Source organism: Nylanderia fulva, unplaced genomic scaffold (assembly GCF_048542155.1).
Source record: "Nylanderia fulva isolate GAGA-0341 unplaced genomic scaffold, ASM4854215v1 Scaffold9, whole genome shotgun sequence".
In the NCBI taxonomy this organism is placed as follows: Eukaryota; Metazoa; Arthropoda; class Insecta; order Hymenoptera; family Formicidae; genus Nylanderia; species Nylanderia fulva.
In genome coordinates, this window is record NW_028191026.1 from 2,662,499 (window position 1) to 2,675,051 (window position 12,553).

The following is a 12,553-nucleotide window of genomic DNA, read 5'->3' on the forward strand; positions in this document are numbered from 1 at the left end:
AATTCTATTAATATAAAATATTAAAATTACGAATAAAATAGTTATATTCTAATTATACAAATATCTAAAAAATTAATAACAAAATTACATACCTATAAATATGAAGAAAATTAAATAAATATTTTTTTACCATTGAGGAAAGATTTTTAAATATTTTTTTAATAAAAAAAATCTTAAATTATTCGCAAGAAAATTGATTTGCGCTTATTTCCCGCAAAGAGCAATTGAATTATGATAGTTATTATTCGCGCCATTTACAGCCATTTCCATATGAAATTAGCGTTTTACGTTAAAGCTAAAGGAAGAGAGCGAAGGTACGTACATATAATGATGTTCGCGTGCAGCAAATAAATGGTGAATTCGCGTGCCTGGTTGGCCACTATTCGGCAGAGAACAATAGTTCATGCAGTGTATACGAGAGCATGCACGTCAGTCGTGTGTTACTCTACTTAGGCGGTAATGTAAGAGGTAAGTACGAGAATGCTCAGTGGATTTTAGCACGTTGTGCAAGATAGCGATAAAACCAAGATTACATCCGCGGTATTAAAAGCGATACCGCGAATTGCAATAATCGCGACAGCGAGATTAGACAAAAATTAATTAAATAATGTCTTTTAAGAAGATCGAGAATCTCTCGTACATTTTTTGGCATCCTGATGATGAATAATTTTCTCAATGTGGAAAAAGTTATTTTGCCATCACGATTACCGTCAAAACTGATTGAATTTTTGTACACCGTCTAATCGTCAAATTTGCACGCGCACAACTATGTACGGTTCCTCAGAAGCATAATAGTACGCGACTGAACTCAAGTCAAAGTAAACGTTTCTAATTAATGAGAAATTACGCTAATGCGAAATTATGCTGTAGCAACAAACTATTCGCAACGAATCTACAGCTACGAAAGTCTACGCTAATTCGTACAACGACACGCAGGTGTCAAATAAATAATCATACACGCACACGCACACATACAGAGATACCTCGATGCGTTGCCAGTCGCAATCAGAATAAATAAGCTCTACGGTTACAATCTAGCTAGCGCGAGTCCGTCGTTCAATCACATCGAGTTCCTGATCGAAGACGTTTGACGAAATCACCGAAGGATCAAAGGGTCCTTCGATATACATTTGCGTCTCCGAAACTTAATGTTCAAAGATCGATAAGAGGACTCGTCGTTAAAATTAAAATCGCGCGAGCGAGGAAGGGCGCCTCGAAACGGACCTCGTCAACGCGATTCCGGAATCTCTTTGCGTTCGTGCACCTCCACATCGACGACGATCGACATGCTCGATTGTCGAACGCGCGCGCAATCGGCAGCACCGTTAACGGTAACCTCCTGGTTCGCGCTCCTGGTCATCCGATCCCGCTGCACCGCCTCATGGGGAACGTCGGGCCCGTCGGTAGTCTCCTCCAGGGGCTCGTAATGGCCCGGCTTCACCGACGGGGTACGGCTCAACGGTGCCTGCGATCGTCTCGCTTGCTGCCGCACTTGCTGCGCGATTGCGTCCTGGCTTACCTTGTTTAGTGCGCGCAGCATGTTGTCCGGCATGTGGTCCTGTATCATCACCGGGCTGATCAGCACCTCGTCGAAGTCGCACGGCCCGGCCCACAGCGCCTGGTACACCGGCTCGCGTTTGCTCAACATTTGCCTGGAATTCAACGAGTCAATCAGTTCATCTCGGTCATTTTTTTTTTTGCGGAGTGATCGCGGATTATCGAAATTATCATATTTTGCATTTTCGAGTCTTTTTAATATTATTAACATCGTTTTTCTAGTCAACTAAATATGAATAATAAATATTTTATGTTTTCTCAAGACGATCACACATATGTCCGGATAATTTGTATAAATTTAGAGGATTATTATAAAAAATGTCATTTTTATAATGACTATTATTTAAATCTTTCGCAACTATTTAAAAATTGTATTTAAATGTTCACGACAAAATTTCACAAAAATTCTCGCGAATTTAAATTTCGTTTCATTATATATTAGACTCGATCGGTACTTGATAAATGTACAAACGATTGTAGCATCTCGAATTTTATCATCTTCCAGTGTAAATTGTGAATTTTATTGTGATAAAAAACGAGGCATCACACATGCGCCAGTTTATTTCCTACGAAAGATCAGCTACGTGGTGGAAGCATGCAGCGTCCAGTTTACGAGGACTCTAATCAAAGGACCATAAGTGAAAAAAAAACTCTATTTTGTTGGATCGCGATGGACGTACTAGAGCTATAAAAAATTACCGAACCATTTCCCTGGCACGGTATTATATCATCGGTGTAAAGAGTATTCTATTTCATGCATATATATTATGTGTCCCGAGAAAGATGTACACGAGTGCATAATTTCAATCTCGAAAAGAGAACGGGGCGCCTCTTTCTCTCAGCGATCACGTAGATTTGCATTGCAAATTGAATCGCGACCGAAATCTCTCCAATTTAATCTCTTCAAGTTTACCGAAAATAAAGCAACGATACGTTATTATTCCTGTCAAATATACTCTCGCAAGATTGATACATTCGCTTTTCACAATATTAAAGTTTACAATCTCTCTTCTTTTTTGCGAATTAAGCAGTTCTTTTCACTATAAAAGCGGCTTTTACGGTACATAAAACTTGGATACGTCGACTCATACATTTTTCTCGAGATACTTGAGATGAAAACCGTTGCAACTTTCTAGCGATCAACTTTCTAAGTATCGAAAGATAGCGCGAGGAGGTAACATCCTACGCAATAAATATACGGGATATAGGCCCAAGAGTCGCATGCGCGGGCATATCTCCAAGATGCAACAACCCAGAAGTAGTAGTAGTAGTAGTAGTAGTCCTGAAAATGTACAAACTATCTGATAGACGTACCTCCAACTCGTCTCATACTTCTGCCTAAAAAGAAATACAGGCGCGATTAACTTTTCGTTCTTCTTTTCTTTTGCCGGCGCAAAATTGCTTCGTCTCGCGCGATATGATAAAAAAAAATAATTCCTCGCGATACTTCTCTTCACAACAAAGAACAATTTTCAACCAAAAAATTAACAAATTAACTGGATTTAGAGAAAAACACAAATTCACTTAATATATTAAATATATATATATATATATATAAAACAAATGTTACAGTCATATTTATTGTACGCGGATCGTTTAATCTCAGATGATCGTAGCCAAAGTCGCCGATGCGAATTCAATCTAATTTTAGACAGCGAGTAACACAATTTCAGGAAATACTCGCGATTTGTATCCCCATTTCGGGACAGAGACGAAGAGAGAGAGAGAGATACCGAATTAGATTGTTAAGCTGGGTCAACTCACTCGCCCTTGTTCGGATGATGTCGCACCACGTGTATAATTCGTCCCGGCGGGTATAGGGGTCTGTGTAGGGTCAGGGCGATGCTGGAGTCGCTAGGGACGACTGTCTGAGCTCGCGCCCGATCCTTGTCCCGCTGGTATTCGCTGATGCAACCGCCGGCCTCCATATTCGCCGCCGACGTGGGCGTCGAGCCGCAGCCGCAGCACATCACCGAGCACGCGATCGTCTTCCACTGTGGAATAATTCGCCGGAATTAGCAATCGAATCTGCATTATACAATATCGATCCGGATAGACGTGGAGAATCGCGCTGATTTAGAGGGATAATTCTAAGGTATTACTTTCGGGTCGACGCTCCTCTTTATAGCGTTGATAAGATCAGCTCTCAGACTCTCCATCTGCCGGAGTCCGATCCTCGGTACGACGTCCTTGCCCACCACGACGGACGTGATGAATTCCTGACTGTATTGCTGGGCAGGCATGCTGAGCAGTCCACCAGGTGGCCCGAAGGAGAAGCACACTAGGTCCGGGTAATCCTGTTTCAGCAGGATCGCGAGAATCGCCGCCGTCCCGGCGCCCAACGAATGACCCACCAGTGTTAATCCGAACTGGTGCGTGCTCCTGGAAGGATCCTGGAAATTCCGAGATCGACATATTAAAATCCCTCTAATTTATTCCCGGCATGTTAAATTTTATCTTCAGCAAAGTTTAATTAACTGAAATGTTGACCAAAATGTTAATTTTGCTTTGGAAAATTCGAAATTTTAATGACAGAAAAATATATATAAAAATACAGAGAAGGATACTTTGCGTCAGATTTGGATATAATTGTTCAATGAGTTAAATAAATTCATATGTAGATTGTCGTGTTGTTTTCTCGATTCTTTCGATTAAATAAATATTTAGCGTCCTGTATTTTTTTCCACTCTCTTTCGGTGACGCGGAAAAAACTCTATTCTGATGGAACAAATTTAACATACACGCGCGGCTGGATACATTATCTATTCATACGGTACACAAGCTTCATGTTTCACGTGGAATGGCGAACTGAAAAATTTAACTGTCTCAAAACGAAATACACTCGACACGTTGGTGTCGAGGTTAAATCCACGCTAAAAAGATTACTGGCACATTTCACTGCGAAAGAGAGAGTATGTGGATGGCCTGGATAATGTTTTTCCCCTTTTTTCTTAATACATATTCAGCAGGGATCGATATGAGGGAGTGATTTTTTTTATTGTGTTTAAAAAAAACGGAGGAGAAAAGCTACATATTAAACGCAAAAGCAAACTTTTCCTCTAACGCAAAATTTGAAATAATGCGCATCGCTCATTATATTAAAAATTATTTGCGTGTCCGATTATCACGAAGATGGCGGAACGCGGCATGATAATTATTCCGGGACTGTCGTTTGCTCTGATAACGAGCGACGAGGCGAGGCTCATTTGCACACGACATTACCCACCTTGGCGCGAGCACGCGCTATGATATCCTCTTCCTGTAACTTCTTGCGTATGTATTCGGCAGCCTGTACCATCCCCTTGTGGCCGAACCAGTCCTCCCTCGGTGGCGACAAAGGCAGTACCTCGCCTTCGGCGTTCAGGTCCGTTAGCACGTCTTTCATGCTTAGAGTCCCTCGTATACTGACTACAATCTGCACGAAACGAGGTGATCGAAATATAAAGAAAGAATTGAAGAAAAAAATTACATCCCATAAATTAATAAGAATTTAAATTATTCTCGATTTTTTTTATAATAAAAGATAAAAACAATTAATAAAGTAAAAGAGAAAGAAAGAGTTTGTCTAATTAATACAAAAGAAAGTTGTGCACTCACTCGTGTTAGTAAAATAAAAATATTTATGAAGATACGTCAATTTATAGAATAGCATAATAATGAATTAAATTTAACATTAATTAAAGATGTACAATATATAAAATAAAAGAACGATTACTGTCTCTTAATAATAATTCCAGAGAAAAGTATAAGATTCAAAGAAACGATAAAAAATGTTCATGTAAAAATGTAAGACAAATTCACATTAATTTACTTCCGCTATTAAAGGCGATAACGAGATTATCTCTAAATGCGATCGCAATGCTTAATGTTGACTCTGTTGAAACCCGTCTTATTGTAGCTTAATCCAAATGTTGATAGAGAAAGCCTTGCTTGTTTACTCAAAAGAGGCAGTACCGCGGCGATGGTCATCGCGTGATTAATGAACGATACACGAACAAGATAAAGCCTAGTCGAGACGAACCTTTCTCTTCGTATAATCGAGCGCGACGAAGAACGGTGTCTCGCCGACGTCGACGTGGAAGGTCGCGTAGACGACCTCGATCTCCCCCAGGTCGAGCATTCTGCTCAGGGCGGCGTAATTGCACCGGCAACAATTGTCCTCGACGATCGTCGCCTCGTCCTCGTGACGGGAGCCGCATGGGAAGCAGCAGCATTGCAATCTACGGGGAAGAGGCAAAGGGTAGGTAAACAAAATGATGAAAACCCGAAAGCAATGTGTTTTTACAAGGGATGAAAAAAAAGATCAGCGTATCACGCGAGGAAATATTATAATAATTGTATGATAGAAACAATATATATATTTTGGATTAAATAATATCCCATATCTACCGGCTGCACCGATTGTATTCATTTTAAAGTTACAAAGTTACCTCTTCGCTCTTCAAACTGTTGACTTGTAAGTTTAATATTCTTCAATCTCCTCTGTCGCGTGTACTTTATTGTTTGCACTTTCTCGTGATATTTCGTAGCAAAGTTTTCTTATATATGTTTGCATTACAAGTACGCTACGTGTCTGTTTAAGACGAGTTCTACACGAAAATTAATCTACAATGCTCGATAGGACAGGATAATTAAGGATGAAGGACGTCCTTTGTTCTAAATAATATGAAATGTTTCGTTCACGAGGAAGAAATTAAATGTAAATACAATATTTCCAAAGTAAAATTTCCGAGCACAAAATATCGATATAATAATCACTCATTTTTATTATAAATGCAACACATAAAGTAAAAATTATTTATTCAAGTATTAAAATAATTTCTTTATTCAAAATACTATTTTCTGAAAATTGAAAGGAAAACTGTCAAAACAAGTTTTGGTCGTGGCAGCTCAATTAAATACACGTTAAACTACACAATACCTCGAGATGAATTTACCTGGTGCACAACTGGCAGAGCTCGGTGGAGGGATCGACGAGGAACATGGGCCAACCGTAGGCAGCGAGAGCAAAGTGCATGTAGTGGATGGCCAACTGAAAGTGGCCCAGGTCGCCGTCCTCGGTGAGGGACAGAAACTTAGTGCGCGGCGTGACCGGCACTCCCGACAGGAACTCGTACGTGTCGTTCTTGCGTTGCTTCACTATCAGCTCGCGCTCGACCTTCTGGAACTTCCTGAGCAGCACCAGACCGGCCACCACGTCCGAGGGCACCACGTCCAGATCGCGGAAGAAGTCGCTTAGCAGCCGGGCGATGTCGGCGAACGAGTTCTACGAGCAACGTCACATCATCTTCAGCTTTCTCTCTATTTCCTCATATATAATTTACTATATATAATGTACCTAGTACAATTATTTAATTATATTTAATACACTTATTCAGATTTTTTATAAATTTCATTTCTCAGTTTTATCTTCAAGAGAAACTACAAAGCTATATTACCATGATTTTTAGGATAAATTCTAAGAGATAATTCTCTCTATGTATAATTAGATATTTTTTTCGGTTCTATATATCTACATCTTAAATGTCTAAACAGTACACTTTTGAGTTGTGTCTTTACAAGACTTATTTTTATAATTTATTTCTATAATAAAAAAATTATTCTTCTAGAAATTTAACTAAAATAAATGAACTGTTGAAAGTTGGAACTAATTTCTTTGCGTTACTCACTCGATTGCGATCTGAATTACCCATGCAACAGAAGAGCAGCCTGCACCTATTGTCCCAGCTGTCCTGGTAGGCGCGTATAACTTTTCTGCAACACGAAACGCAAAACTACTATATACATGCGCATTTAGGTGCTCGCACATAAATCCGCACGGTCGTAAAATCACACCGGGACACGAAATTTCGCCCGGTGGGACATAAAGTCGACATGGGGTGGTCGTATAAGAGCGAAGCGCAATCGTGGCTCTTGCTTGCAGAAAGTATTATATCTCGTATAAGACGCCTTTTTCGCGAAACAATCTCGCGGCTTTGGATATATCGCATCCGAGAGAACTTCATTTATAATAAAGCCAGAATGGGATTTCGCGTTCGCTTATTATATCGAAAAAAGATGTAAGAGTATGAGATAGAAGTTTTACAGAGATTGAGCAATCTTCGGAGAAATTTTTCGAAAGAAGAAATAAAAATGTTTTCCTCTTTTTAATTAAAGCGATAATCTCTTTTTTTAAATCGATGATAGAGTAAATTTGACATGGAATAACTGCGGAATATACAGTGTTCCATTTTAAAGGGGACATAAGATAATGCCATTAGTTTGACATTAAATAGTTGCTTGAAGATCACGATCTTGTCTTATAACTTGAAAAGTTCTTAACAAAAAGGTACTTAATTATAGGGTTTTGCAAAGCTCTCGATGTAAGCTAGAAGAATATGTAATAAAAAATTAGTTTCATTGAAGAAATTGAAGGTGACCTTCACGAGACCTTCAAGCAACTATTCCCTCCCGAAACGATACAACTTTTGCCCGAAACATTTTCTTCTACAATCAAAAATAAAAACGTTACTTGGGGTGGGACATTAAAATGAAAATACTATTTCCACACCTTATGTATGTCGTGAATTATACATGAGAACTCACCGTTGTCGCCAATTTCGGTTCCTGCTGCCGCTGCGTTTGTAGTGCAATCTGGCCCCTCTCGACTCCGCCTCCCTCATGCTGCGCTGATACTTCTTCATCTTCACCCAGGACCTGCCGGCGGCGTCGTACGTGCACCAGATAGTCACCATCATCAACGCCAGCAGGCACCAGTTCGATATCACCAAACCTAGTAGGTTTGCAAATTTACGATATATTTTCCATTTTTTTTTATATATTGATTTACAGTCGGAAATTGAATTTTGTAGATTAAAGTTCTCTTTTTGTATGAAATAACGAACTTCTGCATGACCGAAAAATGTGAATATGTATTTCGTCAAAGGCAACTGTTACCGAAATACCAAAAGGAAGGGCGGCTTCTCTTTGCATTTGTGATAACTACATTTTCGTGAACTTTAATTGGCGACGATATTTTTACACTGTACATTTTTATTAAAAAATTCCTAAATTTATTTTTATAAGAAAAAGTGTCATCGAACACATATGTATATTTCATAAATTTGTTTTAGTGATTAATTTTATCTTTTATACGGTTACGTATCGCGAGTGGAGCTTGCAATAGCATCATTCTCTAGCTCAAGACAATTTATAAATTTTTTTAAATTGCTCTCTCGCAATGCAGAACTCACCTAACATGACTTCTTTAGCTTGGTCCACTCGACAGGTTTGATAATAACGAGCTAACCAAGTAACACCTGCGCACAGCCATCCGGTCTCCACCAGCACCAAGACTGGAAACAAATCCTCCCCATAAAATCCCGGGTCGTAATTGTATTTTCTCTTAACTTATTCCCGAGCGAAATAACATTTTTAATTAATCGGTAAAGCGAACGCATGCCTCTAAGAGCCGGCGTTAAAAAAGTTAGAAGATTATGTGTAAAAAACAGAAAAAAAGCCACATCTCTCGAGAAATTTTTAAATCCCTCACCTTTATATGCCTATAACTCGCCTATGCTCGAGCTTACGCAAAAGCTCTCTTTATATAATAAACGAGGAAGCGCGCGTGTCGCGCCGATTGACGTAACTTTGCTCGGGGAGAAAAAAAGATCGAAGCGATCGACGACAAAAGCTTCCTTCGGCGTCGCCGGGAGTTTTAATAGAGACGCGGATACGTGCTGTCTTCCGAAGCGGAAACACGTTTCCGTGTCTTAAACAAACACGATTGACCCAGTTGCGACAATAACCGCGACTGTCTCGGTTCGAGACACATCCGGAATCGTCGCCAAGGATTAACAACATAGATTCGACTTATATGTATATCCACCCTGCGTTAGACTCTCAATGTTCTGACTATGTCTATGTACAAGCTTTGACAATTAAGATCTGACGTTAAAACAATTAATGTATATTCTTCAATGGAAAGAAAATTTTAATCCCTTTTCGATAATATTTATTTTAAAAATAATAAAATAATAAAAAAATATATATAATATAATTTAAATGATAATAAAATATATAAAATATAAAATATAAATTTATATACGATGAGATGCAAAATTGTATCAATAATTGAAATCATTATTTGCCATTTAATTGCATTCCTCGAATTCCTCACTGAGAATATTCGTATAATTCTCAACATTAAAAAAATATCTATGCAATTAAGGTCTCTTTAAAACTCTAATTACGTAAAGTTCGCATTCATCCAACTTTATCATTAAGAACGAATGCGGCGTATGATGATGTTTCCCTTTAATTCAGTTAATTCAAATATTTCGCGAAGAATTTATACAATCTACTGGATGTGAGAAAGCTGAAAAAATAATTAACCGATAAATTGCAATATCGGGGCAGTTTAATATCGCACCACTCTCTCTATTTACATTCGACTGACGTTAAACGATAATTGAATCGTGGAGTTCATCTCGCGCGAATTTTGCGCTATTTAACGATCAGATGAAAAATGAGCCGAGAGAACGTAAAGGAATGCTTCAGTGAAAATGATGGGGCTGCAAATTTTAATAAAAACCTTAAAACGGAAAAATAAATCTCATCTTAGAAACGTGCAAGCACGGAGATAGAAAAAAAGGGAAAATACGAAAAAAGATGCACGGAAATAAAGTTAAAACTAGTAGTAGAAGCCAGAAAAGAAAATTAGGGAATACTAAAAAAAAAATAAAAAAATAAAAAAATAAAAATAAAAAATATTGTCCAAAGGTACACAAAGTATACATAAGAGAGCGCAAGCGACAAATATTGATTGTCATCAAACCAATCGATTTTCATCGATACATTCACGTTGACGGTCCCTCAAATATTAGTCTACAGAAGTTTAACAGTATTTTGTCGACAGCGTCGACATATTGGGAATGGATCCGCGTGAAGGGATTAAAAATTAAAAAAGAGTCGTATTCCGTGAAATGCAACGAGATGTGCCCGTGGCATTTAAAAAAAATTGTTTTTCAATCTAACGAGTCATTGTATTCTTCTTTTCGGTGATGAAAGAGGAAGGTGTAAAAATTTTGAAATTTTTTTTCTATTACTCAAAAAATATATAAAAAATAAAAAAAAAAAAAAATAAAAACAACATTCTTTATAAAATAAAGAAAAAAACTGGACATCATGGAAAACATTTTCTGCTGGGAAATCGTTCTGGGAACATGGTTTTGGACTATGTTTCGACTGTTTTATATCGACAGGTCTACGGATAAACAGAAGTGTGGGATAAATATAGTATAGTACTCACACAACCGGAAGTAAAGGAAGTATTGCATCGGCGCCCTCGCTGTAGTGTCCAGGATGCTGCCCCTCGTCGCCAGAAAGCAGATGAAAAATTCCACGGCTATGCAGATCACGAAGAGGCCCTCGTATCCGATCATGTACTGCCACAGGAGAAGAATGCAGGGAACGCTACGATCCCATTCGATGATCCCCAGTAGAACTCCCAGCACCGTCAGCCTGTTGAACCCATAAAGAGATTCCTTTAAGACAGGCGGAATGCGAGATAAATATACCCGAGTAGTTCTGGGGCGATAAACGGAAACCATCCTGGAATTATGTATCAGCTGTGCACAATTCCAGTTTCACGATTCTGTCCTTTAATCAAAAATTCAAACGCCAATTACAGGTTGTCCAGCAGACTCAAGGAAAAAAATTCCCTGACTTTTTCAGATTTTTCAAGACCAAACATTTATTTTTTTTCCCTAACTTTTTAGTATTATTTTTTCTAAATATATAATTTGCATATATTTATATGTATATGATAAATCAATTAAATATTAAATCATGAAATCCTTGAGGTATTTTTGTCAACAATAAAAAATCGAAACAAACATGTCACTATAAACTATTTAAATGATCACCTTTTTATATTATATCAAATTTTATTTTTAATATATTTTAACAAATTATAATACATACATTTTAATATATTTAATGGTATCTAGTATACGAAACTTTTAAATAAAACATTTTTAATAAAATTAATGTATTAATTTTTAATAAAAAAATTAATTAAAACAAAGATTTTGAACAATATTATAATTCTTGAGCAATGTTGTAATATATTTTGAAATATATAATACATTGAAATAAAATAACACAAAGAAAATTTCAATTAACGAATACGCTGTAGATGAATCGATTTTTAACAACACAGAAAATTAGCATACTAGGAATCAAGGAAAAGTTTATATTTATTTAATAAAAAATTTTAAATTATTGAGACAAGTGTAGAATGAAAAAATCCAGATAAATAGTAGGTAATTTCCCTGACCATTCCAGATTTATGAAATTCCCTGATAATACCTAGTATTCCTTCCAGATTTCCCTGGCCGCTAGACACCCTGAATTAATACTGAAATATTTTCTCGAACATCCCTCTTCTTCGAGAAAGGATTTTTTTTATTGCCCCATCCCTCGTTTGATGTAATCCTCCATTCACCTAATCATTACATAACTCGGATGTCTATTACGTAACGATAGAGTGGGCAGTATTCGTCGTCGTTGACATCAATAATAACGCTTTCGATTACATCATCCGAATGATAGACAAAGGTCGGCGTATAAAACGGAAGTTCACGCGCTCGAACTTTGCAAAAAACGTCACGGTAGCCTTTTGTCGCGAGATGCATAGATACACCCGATGGAACTATTCGAAAACTGAACGAGTCTCGGTGGACCGTGTGATAAATGCAACCGCATCCTGGTGCATCGGAGAGCTGCCTTTCAAGCGGTTCGATCGACCGAGAGAGCTTCCCTTTACCAAACACCAGCGACAAATGATCTTCGACACTGCGGTTGCGTTTTTTTTCTTCTTTTTTTTTGACGAACAATAAACCGCGCTAGCAAGAGCCGCAAAGAAGATCAATTCCGGGATAAATTCTATAAAGAAAGAAAAAAAGAAAGAACACCCATCCACGGATATCGATATAGAGCGCATTTTATTTTAATC

General features: G+C 37.8%; 1 protein-coding gene across 7 annotated transcripts in view; it reads right to left on the minus strand.

The window, feature by feature from the left end:
- inaE (inactivation no afterpotential E) overlaps window positions 1-12,553 on the minus strand; it is a 57,265-nt gene that overhangs the window by 8,102 nt on the left and 36,610 nt on the right. For 6 of the 7 annotated variants that reach the window (XM_029323296.2, XM_029323294.2, XM_029323299.2 and 3 more), the window contains 11 exons: window positions 10,847-11,058; window positions 8,790-8,891; window positions 8,143-8,329; window positions 7,227-7,311; window positions 6,495-6,823; window positions 5,579-5,777; window positions 4,784-4,972; window positions 3,660-3,950; window positions 3,322-3,551; window positions 2,872-2,895; window positions 1,520-1,652 (listed from right to left, as the gene is read on the minus strand). In XM_029323296.2, the coding sequence (XP_029179129.1) occupies window positions 1,520-1,652; window positions 2,872-2,895; window positions 3,322-3,551; window positions 3,660-3,950; window positions 4,784-4,972; window positions 5,579-5,777; window positions 6,495-6,823; window positions 7,227-7,311; window positions 8,143-8,329; window positions 8,790-8,891; window positions 10,847-11,058 (1,981 nt within the window). The remainder of the gene's footprint in view (window positions 1-1,519; window positions 1,653-2,871; window positions 2,896-3,321; window positions 3,552-3,659; window positions 3,951-4,783; window positions 4,973-5,578; window positions 5,778-6,494; window positions 6,824-7,226; window positions 7,312-8,142; window positions 8,330-8,789; window positions 8,892-10,846; window positions 11,059-12,553) is intronic. The other variant, XM_029323297.2, reaches the window with a different exon arrangement.